The sequence below is a fragment of the Pleurodeles waltl genome, chromosome 8 (assembly GCF_031143425.1).
Source record: "Pleurodeles waltl isolate 20211129_DDA chromosome 8, aPleWal1.hap1.20221129, whole genome shotgun sequence".
NCBI classification, from domain to species: Eukaryota; Metazoa; Chordata; class Amphibia; order Caudata; family Salamandridae; genus Pleurodeles; species Pleurodeles waltl.
Window position 1 is genome coordinate 830,746,726 of NC_090447.1, and position 23,540 is coordinate 830,770,265.

The 23,540-nt window shown below is 41.2% G+C and overlaps 1 protein-coding gene across 1 annotated transcript in view; it reads right to left on the reverse strand.

Annotated features, from left to right (window-relative positions):
• The window catches only part of COL4A1 (collagen type IV alpha 1 chain), a 521,418-nt gene that overhangs the window by 239,877 nt on the left and 258,001 nt on the right, over positions 1 to 23,540 (reverse strand). The window contains exons 15-20 of the mRNA XM_069205109.1: positions 21,847 to 21,906; positions 20,577 to 20,621; positions 19,122 to 19,175; positions 9,871 to 9,912; positions 8,641 to 8,734; positions 1,371 to 1,406 (exon numbers count right to left, since the gene is read on the reverse strand). Coding sequence (XP_069061210.1) covers positions 1,371 to 1,406; positions 8,641 to 8,734; positions 9,871 to 9,912; positions 19,122 to 19,175; positions 20,577 to 20,621; positions 21,847 to 21,906 — 331 coding nt within the window. The remainder of the gene's footprint in view (positions 1 to 1,370; positions 1,407 to 8,640; positions 8,735 to 9,870; positions 9,913 to 19,121; positions 19,176 to 20,576; positions 20,622 to 21,846; positions 21,907 to 23,540) is intronic.

Below are 23,540 nucleotides of genomic sequence, written 5' to 3' on the forward strand. Positions count from 1 at the left end.
CTTTTGAGCAGCCAATGAAGGAAGTACTTTGAGCTGCCAAGCACACTATGATAGTGAAGTGTCAGGAAGTGCCTGCACGTAGGCAGCAAGCATTTACACGGGAGACTTGGGTCTGTGCTTAATTTGTAAAAGAAAAAGTGTTGAGACCCAAAGTTTTGCTCAGAAGCCTGTGGTCGGCACTATTGAATGCTGGCATGCCGAATACCAAGGCTGCAAAGTCTTAATTCCACGTCATGCATCTTTATTTCACCACCGGACATTCCCTGCCCCTTTATCTCCATTGTGCAGGTTTCTGCTTTTCCCCTCCTCACAGTTTTTCTGTCTTTCTCTTCGTCCGTCTTTCCTCATGTGTGTTTGCTTGCTTTTGCTCTGGGTCAAGGTCTGATGAGGCAAAATATGTGCCGGTCCCCAAAATGAATTCTGGCGGACCTCACCCGCAACTACCTGCTCAAATTAAGCACTGCTGGGATGAAAACACGGTAGAATCAAAGGTGAAATATATCTTTAGTGATACTAATTAGGAATGTGACCATAAGCATTACTGCCGCCCTAAGTAAGAAAGAAACTGACATACCTCTGCTGGGTGGTGCCCCTCAAACCTGTATCGCAGCAAGGGCACTTGGCATGATTGATTGCCTGTGAGTAATCACTACTGTTATTTGATTTCCAACATTCTGCACGCATGTCCGAAGCTCACTGTGCGTTGCATGGGCAGAGGCTGTGCAGGCACACAAGCACGAGGTTTTGCAGGGCTATAGATTGTAACAATTCCGATGACTGTACATTTAGTGGATTTCAGCACATGGTCAACAGTAAAAATAATTTGATTCAGGATAAATCTTGTGTTGCCTCGGAGTTACCTCCAAGGATTCAGCCAAACCCTCATACCCTCTATATCCACCGTCTATGTTTATATTACAGCATTATGCAGTGCATCATTCTGATATTGATTCGTGATTATTATTTTATGTTGATGGTGTTTCTACTCTTAAGGGCTTTGGATTTGGGGTATCTGGAGCTACGCCCTTCCGAAGACAGGCTTGTGATGCTAAGCACAAGAGCACCACGAGTGCTCGCGGACAGTCCTCAAGGACTGAATCAAGTCAGGCATCATAGCATTGCAAAATGAATGGTCATTAGATGAATTTACATGCAGGAGACATGATTGGGAGTGGCTGGCATATTCAGTGGTTACACTGAAAACGTGCCACGATGCGATGACTCTCAGGAGAACATGAAATTGACCTTTAGTCCACATTCTGCAAAGAATTCAAGTTTCAGATGACCAAAGACGAGATAACAAGTCACCTACCTGATAGTTGCCAGGCCAGTAATAATGAATACAAATAGCCAGAGAAAGATCTTTTTACCTGGTAGACCTTCCTTCCCGGGCAGACCTGGAAAACCTGTAAAACAATAATGAGTTCCATCATTTAGGGTTAATGTCAATGTATTGTCACTAAAATTGTTTAACAATAGCGATGAGGGCAAAATAATCACTGATTTGAATAATTAAACATTGTTATGTGCCTAGCATACTGAAGACAAGAAATGGGAGTGGGAGACTTTGAAATTAGAATTCATAGAGCATGTGCACTTTAAGATTCCTCAGAGCGAAATTCAGCAAACACTATTATTATTTCTTTATCTGATGTCAATCAAGATGCATGTCAATGCAATGCCATTTGATTGTAAGAAAAAGTTGATCCAAAGATTTCAAAACTCATTTTGCATTCTGAGGTCTCTTCTAGTCTTATCGAAAAGGCTGGTGGTAGAAAAAAACACACAACATCCCTGTGCAGTATTCACATCTCTATTTATGTTGGGCCTTTCTAAAGAAGCTGAATTGAACTGTGAATTTTGTGCAGTGCAGACATAGGCCCTGATTCTGACCTTGGCGGACGGCAGAGGCCGTCCGCCAAGGTACCGCCGACAAATGACCGCGGCGGCCATTCTTACATTTCCGCTGGGCCGGCGGGCGCTCTCCAAAAGAGCGCCCGCCGGCCCAGCGGAAATGCCCCTGCAACGAGGACGCCGGCTCAGAATTGAGCCGGCGTAGTTGCAGGGGTGCGACGGGTGCAGTTGCACCTGTCGCGTATTTCAGTGTCTGCAAAGCAGACACTGAAATACTTTGTGGGGCCCTCTTATGGGGGCCCCTGCAGTGCCCATGCCATTGGCATGGGCACTGCAGGGGCCCCCAGGGGCCCCGCGTCACCCCCTACCGCCATCCTGTTCATGACGGGTTTCCCGCCATGAACAGGATGGCGGTAGGGGGTGTCTGAATCCCCATGGCGGCGGAGCGCGCTCCGCCGCCATGGAGGATACAATGGGGCAGCGGTAAACCGGCGGGAGACCGCCGGTTTACCCTTTCTGACCGCGGCTAAACCGCCGCGGTCAGAATGCCCTTGGGAGCACCGCCAGCCTGTTGCCGGTGCTCCCGTGGTCGGTGACCCTGGCGGTCACCGGCCGCCAGGGTCAGAATGACCCCCATAGTCCTTGAATCATCAGAACACTTAACCACAGGATTTGATTTAATTTTTGCTTCAAATACTTTCCACAAACGTTGTTTGTGCTAGGTGAAATTACATTTTCTGTACACAAAGTTGAAAATGTGTGGTTTTAAATATCAAGTGTCTTTGGGTTAGTACAGATAGTTAGCACGACTGGAGTTACAGGAGAACAGTGTAGAAAGTGATTAATGTAGATGGACCCATAGGATAGAGGTAAGAACTTAGAGCAAAACTATGCATAAATTGCTTGGAAAATGGCACGCAAAATAGGTCATTGGATGGGCCTTCAACTTGTCCCAGTTTCCTCCTTTATAACAATTTTTTTAATTTTTTTTTATAGTAAACTGATTTTGAAACAGGAACATCATACACCAGACAGAACATTCATAATGTGTGGTCCCCAGTTATCAGCAGACAGCATGAGATAGTACATGCACTGACCAAAATAGTCCCGTCATTTCCACCACATTTTTGCATGCTTTCAAGGGCAGCCCCTCGCCCCCTATATGAGTTACTCCTGTCCATAGCTAGTCTCCATACAAAGGGGGTTGGCGGGGTCCTTGGTTTACAAAGTTCAGCAATGTCTCTGCACTGCAAGGGGGGTGAGAATTCCCACCAAGGTACACTCCTCCCAAATACTCCAACACTCCCAATAGGGCAACTCATGGTGAATTAGTTTATTGGGCTTTCATGGACCCTTGATAGGACAGCAAAAATCTCCTGCCAGTACGTTGCAATGACATGGCAATCCCAAACCACATAAAAGAAATCATCTTCCTCCTCCTGGCATCTGAAACATTCTGCTGCATGGCACAATCCTATACGCCATAGTCTTTTGGGTGTAACATATGTCACATACAGATAGTTAAGTTGGATAAGGCAGAGCCAGGAGAAAATAGCCAGCATCTGTAGGTGGGGGGTGCATTCAAGCAACCCTCCAATCGTTCTCATCCAAGGGACCCATCCACGTGCTCCACTGTGCCTCAGGGCTGCAAAGGGATCAATAAAAAAATTAATGACCAGTAATTTATATATGTGGGCTATCCTGACCTTTCCTAAAGAGGCCCATAAAGGATCTTGGCTTCTAATGAGCTGTATTCATAAACCTCAGCCAGAGTCCTAATGTTGCGTAAGGACATGGCACAGTTGGAGACATCTGAAGAGATGATTTTTATGTATGTCATATTCCTGATGAAGGTCGTGGAAACACTTCATATGCATGCCCTGCCATATGCCTCCCACCTGCAAGATATGAATGAGATCCCTTTTGTGAAACCTGTCAAGCTGTGGGCAGTGTTACAGGCAGTGGCTGTGCCACAGGGGGTCTCTACTGTGACTTTTCGCTCCCAGCCCGTCTCCTTAGGGCCGCTCATCATATGAAAAAAAACACCTAGTAATCTCCAGGAGGGGCGGGAATGGGAGATCCATACAGCATACCTATAATCATGTCACAGCCTAATGATGCCACCTCCAACTGAAGGCCCAATTGGAGCACCCCCCACACAGTCAATCATTCAGTACCAGTGTCTGGGACACACATTAATACAGGTGTATATAAGTGTGCCAATTCCACTATCACAAGTTGACTTTTTATATTTGCCAACCACAATGTGCTGGGGGAAGGCATACAGCCCATAAAAATGAATAAATCCTGGCTAGTAAACTCCGAACCCTGGGTGACAGCGAGAAAGGTTGAAGTCAATAAAGGAAACACAGCAGGACCATCTTCTTATAGAGGGTCACTCTACCCAATATGTTCAAAGGTAGAGTGGCCCATCTCGCTAGATACTGCTTCACCTGGAACATCTGGGGCTGAGATTCAGAAACCAGGTGAGGTTATGTCCGAGGGCAACATGAACCCCCATATATTTGAAGCTGAATCGATGGACAGGTACTTGAGATCACCACCTCGTGTCGCCCTTTATTGGCACAAGCAGGAACTTGAAGCCAGTTTACAGATGACTCAAAGTGACTCTATAGAGTTCCAGCATGTGCATCATGCGAAGTACAGTAAGTGAGGGACAGGAAAGGAAGATTAGTATGTCATCAACATACTCCAACCCACGCTGCCAGTTGCACAATGGCCAGAGCAAAGAGGAAGGGGAACAAGGAGCATCCCTGCCTGCTGCCTGGGTATATTGCAAACAAGAGGAAAGAATACCATTCACCCACACGCGGGCCTGTGGCTGGGCATAGATGGATTCAGATATATGACATAAACTTATGGACCGAAGGCCATTTTTAGCATTACCCCTTCTAGAAAGTCCAAATCCAGCAAATCAAGTGTTTTATCAACTTCAAAAAGTAACAGGGCAGTAACCCCTGAGTTGGTACATGTGTGCCAGAGCTAAATACACTCTGCGGATGCAATGATGCATACCGTGATGGGGTATAAAGCCGCATTGGTCCGGGTGGACCAACAGGCTTAGCACTCTGAGGAGCCTGTCCACCAGGACCTTGGCATATAATTTAATGTCTGCATTGATAAGTGAGATTACCTGATATGAGGTCTGGCTTTAGAAAGATTACAATGGTTACTAGATCCACTAGGAAGCATCCTCTCAGAATGGCCTCATTATTCATGGCCAGCAGTGAGGGCAGAACAATTGAGCAAAATCTACAGTAGAACTCACCGGGATAGCCATCCAGCCCAGGAGTTCCACCGGATTAATGACCTTTAGAGCCTCCTCAATCTCTGCTTATCTGAGTGGCAGTTCTAGCTCCAGCCGCTCAAGCAAAGATCAGCATAAGCAGTGGCAGACCAGTGATAAGTGGGGAGGAATACTCCTGACTAGGCCGTTCGCAGAGGTGATCTCCATCACTGTTGATACTCATCATTCCCACTGGTCGGTAATATGAGGGATTAACCTGGAGGTCTCCTCTTTAGTTACCAACCAGTATAAGAGTTTACCACATTTGTCTCCCCACTCATATGCTCTTCTAGAGGATGCAGTTCAGCACTGGTGTACCTCTTCCTGGCAAAGCTGTCAAAAAGAGGCCCTGTAAACTTTCAATTGACACTGTGATTGTTTGGTTTGTTGATTTTGGCACGCTGGCTCTAAGTCCAGATTTCTAGCCTCTGGTTTAAGGATTGAGAGTACTTTTCTGAGTTCTCACTATTCAGAAAAGACTGAGCAATGCCACAGTCACAAGTTTAGATGATGGAGCACGGGCTGGATACAAGGATCAGGTTAGTCCAGCTGAAAGAGTTACTTTCAAAGGTCCAGCATGAAGTGTTCCATTCGCAGTGAAGGTGGTCATGAGGAGAAGGGAGAGCATTGCGGATGGTCGTCGATGTAACATGAAAATCCTGTCAGGAATCACAGATGGTCATTGCTGGAGCTCTGAATCACCAGCTATCATGAGCTGTTGATGCTGTTGTACGAAGTCACATCCCACATTCCTGGGCATCACTGGCATTGGCTATGCTGCGAAGAGCCGGGTTCACAAAGCTTGGCATTGGTGAGCAGCACAGGAGGCAAGATCTTGGGCAAACAGGACCGATCGTGTCACGAAGAGCCCAAAACTTCAGGATGTGTCCTTTTACTTGTTAAGAACCTCAACTAATGCATCACCAAGGGTCTAGGCCCTGAGAGACTCCTCTTGGGGGTCAGGACCTCACTCCAGCAGTAGCCAGCAGGGCTCAGGCAGGTCCAGTGCAGGTCAAGTCAGCAGGTTAGCTGGGCAGTTGCAGGGAGCCTTTGGATCTTGTTATGTCCCTGTAGCTCAGAACAGGAGGAAAGTCAGCTGACCCCTGAAGTCCCTTCAGCTTTGGATGAAAAACACATTAAGGCCCTCTTAGCTAACAGATGTGGTGGGGTAATTATCCACCAATTTTGGGTGTTCTACATTATATTGTGTGCCTTAAAATGCAGATGAATATTCATACAACATTAAAGGTGGCTAGCCCCACAAACCAATGAAGGTCTTTGTAGCTGCTTCACTTATTCCTAGCTCTGCAAAATGGGGCCCAGTGACTCCAAACTTAGTGTGATGCCCAGTGTTAGTAAGAATACATGTCATGGATAAGAAAGAATGCAAACATACAGAGTTAGCTCCCTATTTCCGGCAGAGGTCATGTGTGACATTATGCTAGCAGACACTGCAGCAGTTTGATAAGATGAGCCCTTTCACCAATATCCAGGGAACTCTTTCAAACTTGAACTGCAAGAATGGAATTGCATTGTGAATGTTTTAATCTGACATACTACATTCTAACAGACCACAAAATGACAGGATAAACAACAATATCAACCTGGTATATTGAGGAAATATGAATGTGAGTTGCAGCATCCCTCCACAAAATAATCCAGTGTAAGGACCTTGGTGCCCTGTCTTCATTCCAAGCAGAGCTCTAGGCAAGACAGGTGTGTGCCCTTTATACATGTTTATTGGAGATATGCTCTAGCTTCAGATGGAAGAGTAAACACAACAGGAGTTGCCAGATGTTGCCTGTTTTGGCTCACTCTTGTCAATGAGAGCATGTAAATGCAGGGAATTCTTAATAATTCTAGGTGTCTGGACCAAAGTAGTTTGAGGGCCCCTGTACAGAACAGCTTTGAATTTAGGATCTAATTACAGCTCTTTCATGCCCCTTTTGGGCAGGTCCCGGGCACACCGACAAGCACACTGGCCCAAATTCTAAATGTACTTCCATCTAATATTTAGGGACAGAAATTTATGTTTTAAATATTGTAATATAGCAGCAGCTCACTAATATTATTGTAAATAATGCATGTGACCCTCTCCCATTTCGAATATGTAAGGCCCTGTTTCAAGCTAAAAGAAACTTTTTTATGGATGTTGCATGGTGTTGAAAAACATAAACAGAACATTTCTCTACAAAATGCATGTACAGACCTCCACACATTACCCGTATTAAAAATAAAATAAAACAGTATTTAAAACCATCTCTGTTTAAGAATCACTCTAGGTCATCAGGACAGAACTGTCGGCAGAACAAAATTAGCTATATTAGGGGGTCTCCTAAAAGGCCTGGTCCCTGAACAAGAGCCCACTTTGCCAAGGCCTTAAAACATCTCTATGTAATTAACCTGTAAAAGCAACTGTAGGCCAAAGCATAACATTGCGCCCCTTGCTTCTCACCCTCCAACCACAATAGAGCTAACGAATGTCATCAATACAGTAATGGAATGCATGAGCTAACTCAAATTCATAAATATATTGAAGTAGAAGTGTGGAGCCCCAGGTAGATCTAGGAGGACCTGACCCATTCAAGATGTTCAGGATAGGATTTGTTTGCTTAAAATGAATTTCAGTGGAACTCAGTTATATAGTCAGTGGTTACCCTGAAAATGTGGAATTGAATTGTACCACTTGCGTCTATATTGGACGGATACCCCTAGTGAATACAAGAATGGCCCATCACCATGCATGCTTGCTTTCTAATACAATGCCTTCTTTTAAATTTAGCAAGCACACTTAGCAATACAATCCATTCACACAACTTGTTTGAAAATGCGACTAAAATACTGGCTATACACGCAGTTGTTTACATTACTGGGGAAGCCTTGAGCACCTGGGTGGAGGGCAGCTTGTCCCCAAGATCTATAAGGGTTCTGGTCCATGTTTTTCTGGAATAGGACAACTCCGCACATTAAAAAAATCTCCACCTGTCTGGGAGGGGGATCGCTGCGACAAAAGTGCCTCCACCCTATTGGCTGAAGTACTTTTATCACTACTCTATGCCATGAAGGCTGCCATTTATTTGTTTGTCAGCTCTGCATTTTATTTTGCTTTTCAGAAAGAAACCCCCAAAGCGTATGATTGTTTGTAAAAAAGGAAAGGCAAAAGGGCACTGATATTGCAGGAGCTCTTTTCATGCCCATCGGGCCATTGCTGTTTTTTGGAAATCGGGGGTGGCTCCACTCTAGGTGGAGCGTGGCCACCATCAGTATAAACCGGCACCTGACACGCCACTGTTGCAAATCTGTCAGATCTCCAGCCTCTAATAAAGCAGGGGAAATGCAAGTTCGGTGATGTGGGAGCTGTGAGCAAACTCGGGGTCGGGGTGGTTCCGCTTTATTACAGTGGGTTGACGATGAGGGAGTAACAGTATTACAGTCTAGTCATTTGATCATTACAAAGCAACACAAAAAATGTTCTGTACCTCGCTCGCCTTTGATTCCTGGGAAACCCGGTATGCCTGTAATGCCTCGTTCCCCTTTCTCACCAACAACTTCTGATATTCCATTGCTTATAACCTAATCAGAAAAATAGATATTATTTTCAATGATGGAAAAAATGACGCCAACAAGGTGGGACAAGGTGGGCTGGGGAGTGAATTGGAAAGAACAATGTGAATCAAGGAAAGGCACTTAAGACGCAGAAAGCTAATGCTAATAGCATGCATATTTATTTGTGACGGTGTAGTGGAGGTCAATTTCAAAGGTTTTAAGGCAGCTTTAAGTGTTTCGGACCGGTGGAAATTGTAGGAGTTTATTAAATTACACTGTTCTTTTTCGAAGTCCTAGTGGCATTAAAACAATGCCACAACGTCATATTTTGGTTGGCAGCAACGTTATTATCATGGGGTATATAGTGAGGCTTGTGGCATTAGCACACTCATGTGTATGGAAATCTCTTCGTAGTTTTACATATTTTGGTGAATTTTTTTAATTTGGCCAATTGAGAAGTTTGCATAATTTCTAGAATGTGTGAAGTAAGCCGTTGCCAACTTTGACATATTTTTCAAAACCATACAAACTTTTGGAACAATAAGAGGTTGGTGGTCCGAAACAAATCGGACGAAAAAAGGTTTTGCTTTGGAAAAATACAGAAAAACTGCAAAATCTAAGTATTCCTGTAGAATTAATAGCAAAAAACTTTTATTGTTTTGTAGAATATTTCTTCAGCAGTTAAAGCTGTGGGAATCTTTGCAGCCTTACGAATTTGCAGGATCTCTTCCCCTCCACAGAAATTCACAAAAATAATTTTAATATTCCACATCACTGATGGCATGCACCCTATATGTTGTCCCATTTGGAATTCTGCAGCATGTAATCTATTCTCTATGCCCACCTGGTTAACCCCTTCAAGAATGATATCCCATTAGGATGAAGCTGCTATGCGTTCCATCCACATATCCCCATGAAATTAAGTTATATGTGAATAGTTTGTTGAATAGCAAAATTATTTAACAAAGGGTCATGCAGCCTTTGACTTTACCATCTTTAAATTACTGAAGCAACTGGATATTCAAGATTCTTCTTTAATTCATAAAATGCTTCTGACTTTACCATCTATTAACTACTGAATCAACTGGATACTCGAGATTCTCCTTTGACTCAGAACATGTGTCTATTTCATACATTCCTTAGGTCACAATTAATCCACTTACAACTCCAGGGGGGCCTTGAGGACCAATCTCTCCTTTGTCTCCCTAAAACAAAAACAAAAAACAATTTAAGAAAGTAAACTATTATCATATTTAAAATGATTCAATGATTCTATTACTCTCATGCTTCCTTCAAAATATTTCTTGACCAGCTGGCAGCCTTTTTAGAGTAATTGCTCTGTCATTGTAAGGAAGAAAATCTGGATCCCAAAATTTCTTTCAAATGTTTGGCATTGTGAAAAATGTGTGCCAAAAACTATTTCCAGACCTCCACCCTCAAGTAAGATCCATGAATATACGCTATGTCTACTACATCCATGCCTCTTTAAAATAACTTTCAAAGACAAATCTTATTCCTTTGAGGGACCTGTGGAACTACAATCCTTTGTAAACCAACACAAAACTGAAGTCATGGATACAGGAAAATCCTCTATTACATGAAAACATCATCTCCTCAGTGGTCTGATGTCTACTTTCTATGCTCTTATTTTTGTCTATCACTTTGAACATAGGTTCAAAGTTATTGTTTATATTTTATTGTTATAGTCACTGCTGTTTATCTTTGCTGCTCTAGTCAATGTTAAGTGTAATTTAATGTCAATTATTAATCTTTCTCTTTATGTTCTACTTATCTGTTTCCTAATAGGACCCTACTGTGGATAACCCATATTGTTTCCCACTCATTTACTGCTCACTGCATCCCATATGTCATTCTTCATCTGTTTACTGGTAAGTGAGGTCCTCGTCTTTTAGTCTTCATGCCTCCTGAATAGTATTTACAAATAGTATTTGTTAGTATTGTTGCATATTTGTTCCTATATGTCTTTATAATCTCGCTCCTAAATATTGCTTCGCTTTATCTTATTACCTTTGTGCTGAAAGTGCTCTGCCTGTCTTTCTTTGGAGCTCCACTGTCCCTAATTATTATGGTTATTCTTTTGTTTCTTTCTCCCCTTCAGTATACAGGGACCTGATCCCTGTTATGCCACATTTGCTCATACCCTTTTTTCAAAGGATGCATACCTCCACCTTTCTCCTTACATTTTCCTTTATTTCTTGTTGTTTTATTTTGTCTTCACTTGTTTCAAGAGTTTCTCTCAGGCCTTATATTTTCGCTTATTCATAAACTGTATATGTCTTATCTGGTTAATGCAACTTAGAACAGTTACATGAAATGTTAAGGGGCTTAAAACCTCCATTAAACAACAGCGTGTTTTATTTCATTTAGCTCGTATGAAATGTCAATTAGCTTTCCTACAAGAAACACATTTTAACGAAACAGAATCTGCCACACTTACGAAACAGTGGGTAGGTGGCATTTTCTCATCCCCCTCTCACACCAACAAGAATGGTGTTATGATTTTTTGCCATAAATCCCTTTACCTTACCATTCACTCAGCCCAGCATGATTCAAAGGGTTATTGGATACTAGTTAATCTCACAATAGATGACACTACTTTTACTATACTGAATCTATATGCTCCAACTTATCCATATCCCAACTTTAGGAAAAAAAAACTATCACGTTATTACTGAACAAACATCAAACAATCTATTACTGGGAAGGGACTTTAATCAAGTTTTTGATCCCTTTCTTGACAGACTATCCAATTTACGCTTTGCTCCCCATGCCTCACATAGGACTTTCAGAACTCTCATTTCTTATCACTCACCTTTTGATTCATGGTGGTTATATAATCCTGACCAATTAGAATACTCATTTTATTCCCCCACTCATTATTTTCAATTCAGATTGGATTATATTTTCCTCAGTAAAAGTCTAATGCAGCATGTAGTTAACACACAGATTGGTTCTATAATAATCTCAGATCATGCCCCAGTGTTCACCGATCTTGACATACTTTCCATTAGGCCTAACAAATCCTCCTGGTGATTTAATAATTTGTTACTTTCAGATGTCTCTTTTTAAAAATCTTATACCGACTTCGTCAACAATTTTTGTCAATTCAACAACAATTGCGGGTTGTCTGGGACACCTCCCAAGCAGCTTCAAGAGGATTCTTTATTAGCTGCACTTACTCCAAGATCAAGTAATTCAACAGAAATCTGCCTCTATCCTGGCACATATTAAATCTCTCGACCATATCTAAGAGCAAGAATAATAAAGATGACCTCAACGCTTTAGTTAATGCTAAGATCAAGTTCAACAAATTCACAACTGAGAAAGCTTGTGGCACACTTCTTAAAATTATTGCAAGAGATTATGGTGGTAATAATAAAGCTGCTTTACTTCTGGCTCGTTATCTAAAATGCAGAAAGGAAACACCGGCGATCAAGTCTGTCACTAATCAACCTGGGGGAAAACTGTTCAGAGATCACAACACACTATAGGAAGTGTCACTTGCCACTTATTTTTCCAATTTAAAACAAAAGATTATACCACCTACAAACCTATCAATACTGGAACAACCGCTTCAATTTAAAGAAATACATTTCGCACTCCAACCCCTTTCAAAAGACAGACCACGTGGCCCTGATCGCTTCACAATATAATTTTATCAGCTTCTCCTTCCAAACTCTTTAAACTCTTCACCTACTTCATTAATTCACACTGCACTTTTGGCTCCTTTACAGAAGTTACAGTTTGCTTAGCTCCACAAGGAAGATCATGATGTGACTCAATGTAAGAAGTATAGACCAATCTCTTTGATTCGTACAAATTGTAATTTTTTTGACAATGCAGTAGCCCCTCACCTATTTCCTCTTATGCCCAACCTCACCTATGTCCACCATTATGGCTTCATCCCTAATAGGAATGTTGCAGATAACGCTCCAAATTATTTAAATATCATTAATAAAGGCCACAAGATACAGGAATCACTAGCAGCATTATTTCTAGATGCAGGGAAAGCATTTGATGGGTAGGTTGAGATTTTTTAATGAAGGCTCTACAATAGCATAGTATTGACCCAAAATTTCTTCAACTTATCTCATTGCTCTATTCCACTCCTCAATCTTCAGTCCTGGTAAATGGCATCAGATCCCCTTATTTTCCTCTCCAAAGAGGAACCCATCAAGGATGCCCCTTATCTCCCTTGCTAATCGTTTTACTGTTGGAACCTGTTCCAATTGAGACCTTCTGCTGACTTTACAGGATTTAAAATTAATAACACCCATATCAATTGCAGACTATGGGGATCATTAAGACCGTGGCGGTAAATCCCGCCTACCGCCACGGCGACGGCCACCAACATACCATCGCCGTGGCTACCGACCGTCCATGCTATTATGACCGTAGCAGGAATCCTAATTCCGGCGACGGTCATGGCGGCGGACGGTGGACGGCGGTAAGGTGGCGCTGCTGCCAGCAGCAGTGCCACACCAGAAGAGCGCTGCCAGCCGCATTATGATCCATAATGCGGCCTGGCAGTGTTCCGCTGGTGGACGCTGCTGCTGGCAGCAGCGCCGCGTCCCGTCTCCTGCCGGAGGACCCCCTGCAAGCAGGTAAGTGGGTGCTCTGACAAGGGAGGAGGGTGGGGGGTGTTGTGTGCGTGACTGTGTTTGTATGCATGCATGCGGGTCTGAGGCATGTATAATGCGTGTGTGCAGGAATGGGTGTGAGTGTGCATGTATGTTGTGTCATGTGATTGTGTGTGTGCCTGGATGTATGTTAGTGAGTGTTGCTGTGTGTGTGTATGAATGTATGCATGCGTGGGTGAATGTGAGTGTGAGTGTGTATGTATGTGCATGTATGTGTGTATATGTTGGGGGGTCGGGAGGGGGAGGCAGGACTCTGGGGAGGGGGGCGGGGGCGACCCCTATCAGCGCCAGGGAAGGAATTCCTTGGCACTGATTGTGCCTCCCGCCATGGTTCTCGTGGCGGTAAAAAACCCACGAAAACCATGGCGGTATGCGCGGTCATGATACTGCCGGCAGTACAGTGACAGCCGCCAGGCTGGAGATATATATCTCCAGCCCGGTGGCTGTTATCAGCATGGAGGTCGGTGTGGTACATTGGCGGTATGCTTCAGCCATACCGCCAATGTCATAGTATGGCGGTAAGTACCACCAACCTGTTGGCGGTACTACCGCCACTTTATCACTGAGCGCCTGGGTCGTAATGAGGGCCTATATTCTTTTGTTTATGTCAAATTCTGACAGCTCTCTTTCCACTTTTTTCAGGAACTCTGTCTATACTGTGCTGTATCGGGATATAAACTAAATGTGGACAAAACAGAGGTATTCCCGCTAATTACATTGTTCCTCAACTATTTTTGAAGAATTTATTTTTTTATGGAATCCGAATAAAACTAAGTGCCTAGGAATTTGGTGTGGACAATCTCTTAAACAAACACTTAAAATAAATTCAAAGGTCTTATCTGAAAATCTTCTGACTCTTACCCAGAAATGGTCTCCGTTATTGCTTTCTTTGTGGGGTAGACTTAACACCATCAAAATGATGCTTCTTCCCATCATTCATTTGTATCTCATGATGGTTCTTATTCGTATACTCAAAAGTTTCTTTGGCTCAATATATAAAATTATTTCTAAATTTATATGGTATAAGGCAAGACCCCTCGAATTTCTATCTCAAAGGTGAAAATGCCCAAATCTCTAGGTGGAGTAAAATTCCATGACTTCTTGAATTATCAGAAGGCCTTTGGTATCAAGCAATAGCAAACCTATTTATCTTCACTGATGGATGCTCCACAGATGTTACAGTTAACTTTGGAGCAAGCTATGATAGCACCCTTGTCAAACAGACATATTCTTTTAATGACGAATCCTCTCAAATACTAGTTACCCAGCACTGGATCACATGCATGTTCACTTCTGAAACCTTATTATGTTACAACCCTTCCTGTCACTGATCATTTTTTTAACAGCCCAATTTGGTATAACAATTTAATTAAACAAAAAGGAAAAACTATGTATTGGAGGGCTTGGATGAGCATTTTTCTCCTTATTTCTCAAATATATCAATCTTGTTCTCCAATTCTATTTTCTCAGTTATCCTCTGTGCACAATCCTATGTCTCATATGCACTTTCAGTATCATAAACTATGTAATTCGACACAACATACAATCAGTCAGTATCTCTCTAAGATTCATCCTCACTCCAGTTCACCATTTCAACCTCTGGCAAACACCATTCACTCCAAAGCTGCACATATCTATAAACTTCTGATTCACCTGACCTGTTCAGAGATAGTACTCACATCAAGACATTATGGGAAACAGATTTGGATCTCTCCTTACCAACCTTCATCTGGTATAAAACATGGCACAATCTTCCCTCCATTGCATGTAGAGCTAATTGCACACAAATACTGTATTTCTTCTATAAGAGACTTTTCTAAACTCCTGCTTGACTATACAAACTTAAACTTATTCAACATGACACTTGCTGGCATTGCCATAAGCATCCGGGTAGAGATTTCCATATGTTTTTTTCGTGTCCACCCACACCCTCCTTCTGGGCTTCAAAATGGAATCACAATTGCAGACATCACTCACATTCATGTAGTATTTTCATTTAACCTACTTTGTCTAGGCAGGTCACATGTACTTTGGAGATTGCATAAATCAATTGATCTCTTCATTTCTACAGCCATTTCAGTCATTACCTCCAAATAGAGGTCTATAGACAATATTCACCTTTTATGCTGGTGGATTATTGCATGTCATCATCACAGGCTCGACAGCTATAAAATTCACTCATTTCAGCTATCAATTAAGCGTTCTCCACTATTGATGCCGCTCACTAATTATTGAACACGTTGTGTTAAAAAATGTATTATCTCTTTCTTGACTGACGTATATAGCCCCTATATATATACTTTTTCAATTTACAATTTGTTTATACTCAATTGTTAATAATGTTAGAAGATGTCATATATATTTTTACAAGCCCAATAATAAATAACTTCACTATCCTTAATACATTTTCTTTCCCATCTTCCCTATTTTATCTAACTTTATCTCATTTCCTGTTTTTCTTAAATCAAAATGCATGTTGCTAACTTTTACATCCCCTCTTTATTTAACTTGTTTTATATTAATTAATTTTCTTTAATATTTTTCTTACAATGTCATAACTCAACTTCATACTTTGTATTGCAATGTACATATATATGGTATTGTTTTTTGTTCTGCTCAACATAAAAAAAAAAAGATATTTATTTGACTCTAGAAGGACTCTAGTATGATTAGAGGGACAATCCTTCTGTCAAAGAGTGGCACAGCCACCATTTTATTTTTTCATCTTGCTACAGGCTCACAGGGAATATGTGACCTTGTCACAATATCACATAATACAGGAAAAGGCACTTCCTAAGTACCAATGATTTTATATATATATATATATATATATATATATATAGATATATATATATATATATATACAAATATTTATGTTTCTTCGCAGTTTTTTTCTAGAGTAGACAGGAGGTGCACTCAAAGCAGCGATAATGATTAGACTAAACAAGCAAAAGCAACTATGCACGCCCTTTGTATGAATATGATTCTCTTGCTTAAAAGCATTGAGGAATTGTTCTGTTCCATTTTTCACAAAAGGAGGCAATCAAACGTATTTGTGTATAACACAACATTTCCATAAGTACATAAAAAACACAGTCATTTCTTTCAATTTTTCTTTTCACAAAAGCAGACAGTCAAGGAGGATTGGTCTATTCATATTTCCTGGTATCCTGAGATTGAGGGTGCATTCGTTTTTGCTTTTAATAGGGACTCCTATGGATCCACCACCAACAACATAAGCTGCTGCAGGTCTAGCGAGGACTGGTGCCTGACTCAAGAGTGACTTCTAGTAACAGTCTGGCATTGCACCTTTGTACCAATCTCCAATGACGTGTTGGTTGATCCACTTACTGATCAAGTGTTTTATCTGAAAAGCACTTATTCACCAAAATAGTCATCTTGGCACAATGGAATGGTAAAAACAGTAGGAGGTATTCACCAGGGAAGAATGTCTAGCAAAATAGGCGAGTTTTTCAACTCTCTTAAACGAAATGTGTAAGTGAATATTTCAGATATGAAAACGAAGTTTATACCAGAGTTGGTGGCAAGGTTTTCATATGACTGTATTGAGAGACACATTGAAGCAAGGAGTTTTTTCTGCTACATAAACGATCCGGTGCATAAGACAGAGGATGTTAAGAATGCTCAGTTCATGAAGGCTTAGAATTGCTTCAAGGTTTGAAATGGTGGTCTAAGAGTATCATTGGATAAACAAATGCTGCAGCATAGAAAATCATACTTAACCATAAATAGCTGCCTTTTGTGTAAATGAAGGCTGTTATTTGCAACTTAGAACATCTGTGACATCATTTAAGAAGGGCTCTGCTTTTGCACTCCTTTTGTGAGAGGCCAGCCAACTTTTTCCAAGATTATCAGAAAAGCATTTATGGAAACTTTGAATGTGCAGAGCTTGTAAGAAATAATAGGTAGCTCCTTATATAAGTATTGCAAAAGAGAAGAGTGAAATTGGGTTAAATGATTTAGAGTCTCTCTTCAAGCTACAAGGGGTGCTTATTGGGGGTTATAGTGCCCTGGTTACTTTATTAAGATTGATTTTCTTCAAAGTCTGAGAGTTGTTGAAATAGTAGCTTTAGCTAGAGATAACTGGTTTGTTGACTTTAATTTCAAAACAGATTAGATAATGATATGCACAGGTAAGCAGATATGAATCAAGAAACAAGATTAAGAGCCTGATTTAGAACTTGATGGAGAGGAATACTCCATCACAAATGTAACAGAAATCCTGTCTGCCATATTATGATCCCATTATGTTCTAATAGGATCATAGTACGGCAGACGGGATATCCGTCACCCATGTGACAGAGTATTCCATCCGCCAACTTCTAAATCAGGCCCTAAGTTGTTCGAGGGCCAAATAAGGTCAGTTGTCTGACTTTCAAGATGCTTCACCTCCTGGAACAGCTTAACAAACTCCTGAGCTGGAAGATCGCTGACATTGTCAATGTGAGGATTAAAATCACCAAGGATTGTTAGATTGAGGGAGTCAAGCAAATATTGCCCTGTGTAATCATACAAGATGGAAAGTGAATCAGAATCTGATTTGGCAGGGCATAGACTGATAAGAAGGGAAGGATATGCCCTGAGGAAATGTTGCAAGAAAATTATAATTCTTCTATATTGTTGTCATGGGAGGTAATGGCACACAGAAAGCTGTCACTACAGATTACTGCTATCCCTCTGTACTTCACTTAAGCATGGTTAAAGCCACCAGAAATTGAAATCTCTTAGCCTGATGATGAAGCCTCCTTAAGCCAGGTTTTCGTCACCAGATCAGACCCCAAGAGCAAGAGTAATGGAGCTCAAACTTTTCTTCCCAGAGACAAAAAAGGGAGCTGACATCAGCAGAGCAACCTACCACATATTCAAATCATTTTTAATATTCTCAGATGTTAGAACATTGTGTTTTTAAACAGTTCTCAGGAGCTGCCTTGGAAAGGCACATCTGACTTATGAGGATTATCCATTAAGGGCTTTTCAAGACTGTATCTTTGTGAAAGAAGCCTCAACCACGTGTTCCTGAATCAGAAGTACTGCACCTTTGTAATACTGATATATTGACTCAAGAGGGCATCTAGTAAATGGCTTACAGCATTGCTATACTGGAAATACTTGCACTAGTCTGAACTTCTCCCCGTAACCTCAAAGAGAACTTCATCATCCTTCTTGAGATTTTGCATTATCTGAATACAGGCAAGCACTTCACTTCATGTATAACCCATAATACATTATGTTTAATGCTAAAGAAAAGGTTCTTTAAGATTTAAGATCATGCATACACCAACAGGCCTCCAGACTGATCTGTGAGGTATCACAGGAAGGCATGGCGTGTTCTGTGAAGTATGAAGGATGCCATGAGTAGTGGATTTATAAACAAAGATGTTGCTTAAAAAGAGAGAATACAATATTCAAAGAGTTAAAATGAATTTACTGAAATATACCCCTTCCCAATTGATAGTAAGCCTTATACAATCTAGTGGCCAAACAAAGTATTTTTTGGTAATGATAAATGTTTGGTTGAAAATTCTAACTTTCCTCCACCATAGTGACAGTACGGTTCTTGGAATTCAGGTAATGGGTTCTCATCTGAATTTATAATTTCCTTCTGGAGTAGGACAATTTTCTCACTTTTACATTCAAATGTTTCACCTTAGTTTAAAGGGAGGTATACCTGTATTAAAGATCCACACATTTTAACAGTAAAGTCACCCACTCCCAAGAAATCAAATACTTACCTTAGCGCCATTTAGACCTGGTATTCCTGGAAATCCTGAATCCCCTGGGAGACCCTGGAAAGGATCAAAGCAGATAAAAATATGAAAGTTTGGACCTATCAATACTCACGACTTTACCTCAGGATTGAGTAAACCAGGTAGCTTTACGAATCGTTCAGGCCTTCGTAAAGGACTCTAATTATTTCATGTTTGTAAGTGGAAATGAGGGTGGTAGTAAAACTTCACTGGTATTGCTAAAGGGCTGGGCATTGATGGTCAGGTAGGGATTGTGCAAAACATGAAGGCCCAAGCCCAGTCATGTCCTGTGAATCTTAAATTGGTATAGGATGAAACTTGGTGCTGTGAGCAAAGGTATTTATTTACTGAAATTAATAGTTGTAGGGGAATGGCATACTCTTTATATTTTCTATTCTTGAAAACTCAATTGACTTGACTGTGTGAAGGAGGCAGATAAACTCAAAACATCCATGAGCCACTACATCACCATAGTACAGATGTTATATATATTTAGCCTATGCAGACATATTTGCTCACTTATAAATATGAACACCTATAAGTAATACAATGCTGGTATCACAACCCATATATAAATATAATGCAGTTAATTTTCTCCTTGGTGCCCCATTGTTTGCATAAAAATATGGTTCCCATTGTCTGGAGCATTCACCTCTATTTCAATTAAAAAAGTACTAAACGTATAGTCGCGGACAGCTTAGATTGCTGAGTGTTGCATGAGAGCAGTTGCTGCAGGTATCCCACTGGCCACCATTTCAGCAGATGGGATGACTCCAGGGTGTTCTAGAACTGAATGAGAACCACAACACCTACTACATCCGCATTTGCAGATAGGCCTTGCAGGGGCAGCGTAAGTGCCTGGTTCCGGCTTTTACATTAACATGTGACCTAAAATGTCCGGTGACCACTACCGACAGTTCTGTTATCTGACTAAAGATTGTGGGAGAGAATGTGCATGTCATCATGGCTAATTTGAATAAGGCATGCGTCATGAATTTTAGCAATGAGTTAAACAGAGTGGACTGGCAAAGCTTTTACGTTGAGGTGCAGATGCACTAGCAATTGGTACATCAGCCCATTTAGCGTCGTTTGCAATGAACCGCTGTCACTGTGATTTGATTTCCCAGTTCCTTTTGTGTTCTAATTTGTAGTTTATGCAGTATCTAATTAAATTAGATTGCTGTTCGTTATTCCACTCCTTTATTTCCCTTTCTGAAGTAGAATTCTGAAGGCCACATGGAACCTGATCACCATCTTAGACAAGTTATCATTTATCTCACCTATGTTGTAGTCTTTGTTCAACACAAACTGAGGGAACCCATATATATTTGGACTCCTGGCACATATAGCCAGGGCTCAGCTGTCAAAGATGTCAATGCACAAACGTTTCAATATAAGACCAACATTAACAACATGAAAACGTGAAAAGACGAAACCTACATCAAGGCCTTTTTCTCCTTGTTCACCATCTTTTCCAGGTTTTCCCTACAAGAAACAAGAATGTTCGAGATACTTTGACATGTAACTTTATTACGAACAACAACAAAAATATTAGTAATAAAATTAACAATAATACTAATAATAACAACAGTACTTTACCACTAATACTTCTACAACTAATAATAATATTATTAACCCTGTTCGAATTCCCCATGGAATATCTCCAAAGACTATTCTTAGCACATCTTAGCGGGACTGGGAGCTCGTGGTTAATCTGGAGCATGGAATTCCTTGGTTACTGAAATGGGTGTTTTAATTGAGCTGTCTGCTCATAGGATGTGGGCAGGTTCCCTTGGACCAATAACATTCCAAGTTACCTCCTGTGCTCCTTTAGGTTATCCCTATGAAGAGGTTTGGGGCCATGTTAAACAAAAGAGTGAATTACCCCTTAACAAATGACACATAGGGGGTTATTACAACTTTGGAGGAGGTGTTAATCCATCCCAAAAGTGACGGTAAAGTGACGGATATACCACCAGCCGTATTACGAGTTCCATAGGATATAATTGACTCGTAATACGGCTGGTGGTATATCTGTCACTTTACCGTCACTTTTGGGATGGATTAACACCTCCTCCAAAGTTGTAATAACCCACAAAGTGCTATTTATTGTGCAGTGACAGCTCACTTGTATTACAGACGGAACCACAACCCACCAGTGCATATGGGATACCGAAGGCACTTTTGAAGTTCAAGCACTCTCACATTTAAAAAGGTGATTACATATTTTGCATTGGTGGGTGTTAAAGTATGTCTTCCTTGTCCAGGAGTATATATACATTGTGGAACATAAGGTCATCTGAATAACCACCCAAGACAGGTGCTGAAAAGACAGATATCACATGCCACGAGAATGCTGCCACAGTCTACAAACACCTTACATGTCTGGGTCCTGGTCCCCTCTCAAACTTATCGGGGGAGGGGAGGCACGTGTAGGTCTTCTATGCAGAACTATGCCAGTTCAGACTGCATTTGCATATCTGCGCTATGCGCTCTAGCCACTTTCTCTGAGACAGTGCAGTTGACCACTAGTTTTTTATAGCACAGCAAATGCTGCTGGTTTGTATACAGTGAACATACTTTGTCCCTGTGCTACCACAAACCAGCACCAGCGTCCCCTATTATTGTAAAGACACTGCATAGAAAATTTTTCACTGCTCTTGTTGAAAAACAAATGCCCTATAAAGGTGCACTGGTGCATTGTACTTACACGCGGCCCTGGTTTTCCAGCTTCACCCTTTTCTCCTTTGATGCTCGATCCTCGTGGTCCCTTTTTAAAGACATAATTTCAAGTGCAATTAATGGCATATACTAACAATGATGGAGCTGGTGGTGTCTAGGTTGCAGGGCCTAACCTAATAATTAATTAGGACAAAATGGAAAGTAGCAAATGCTTTACTAAGTATGGTGGTCCATCAAACACCACTGACCTGCAACAAAAGTTTGAGGATCGTATTAGTGGACAGGATAGTCCAACACAAATCTGGCAAATGTCCTGCCCACCATATTACAAGTGCATTATAGTCTATGGCATTTCGAATACAGCAGACAGGATATTGTCATGCCTTGACAGAATATCCCTTCAGCTGAACTCTAAATGAAGCCCTAAGTTGTATTCATTACTGCAAAAGTTGTAATATATGGCGCAGTAACAGTGCTTGATGTGTAAACCTTTTGCTACTGAATGTGGCAAGAACATATAACACAATTAGCATGCTTTAAAGAGCCACACTCACTGGAAGGTATTTCCTTAAATAACACAGTGGTGATAATGTTCTATAATACTACAGAGAATATTGTTGACTGATAAGACTTTGTTGTGGTCTGCTAGAGATAGGAAAAGTTGGGTGAAAGACTAAGCAAGAGGTAGGCTAGGAGGAGGGTGGCCACATAATTACAGGTCACTATGGACGCTGTCCCCAGTTCAGACATTTTCACCTAGAAATATCGTTTTCAGGTGTCTAATTTGTTCAATGGAAGCAAAACAAGAATGTGTTAATTTATCATTAGAAAGTCCAGGACTGGAAAGAGTGCCCACGGTGGGCAGGAGGGAGAAGCTCATCTTAGTTAGTAAAGAAAAGAGCATTTAGAGGACAATGGTATCACAAGAAAGTGTATGGAGAGTTGAGGATCATACTGGGTAAGTGATCACTTTAGAAAAGATGAAAGGTGCGGTGATCACAACACTAGAGGGCATAACCAGAAGGGAACAACTTTATGATGCAGTAAGGAGTCACAAATCCGAGTTATAACATCAACCTGCACTTATATCTACTCCACAATACTGCCACTGTACCATCAAGGTAAGCAGATGTGGTAAAGCTTCTCCTCCATATTTATGCTTTTGTTGATGATGTTGTGGGAGTCGACATAGAGTTGATATATGTGCAGGTTGGATATTATTAAACTCAATATTGAAATATACAACCTGTGATGGAAAGGTCAAAGGGATAAAAAACCACAATGCTATTGTCAGTGCACAAAAAGCTTTCGTAAACAAACTAATAGTGCATGTGTGGAGATGCATTATATGAGATCCTTAAAAGTGATTGTGTGGGCCAGGAGCTCATGGGTGATACAATGGCAAAGGTTTCGATTGTGAGAAGAGATCAGAAAAAGCAGAGAACGCAAGATGTTTGTTATACATCTGAATACACAGTGTTTGTATGTATTTTAAAGGGTCATGGTGGGATGAAGAGACCAGGCACAGGTTATGGTAAGAATATTTTCATTATTGAGACATTAAAACAATGAAGTGAATGAGTCTTCGTCTTGTGTGAAAAGGCCAACAACGACATGTACAAAGCTTTGGATGAGACTGGCAAAAAAGTAAGTGGTGGGAAATATAGTGGCACTATTTGAGACATGGGACACCATGATGCTGCTACTAGTAGATACTGAGGC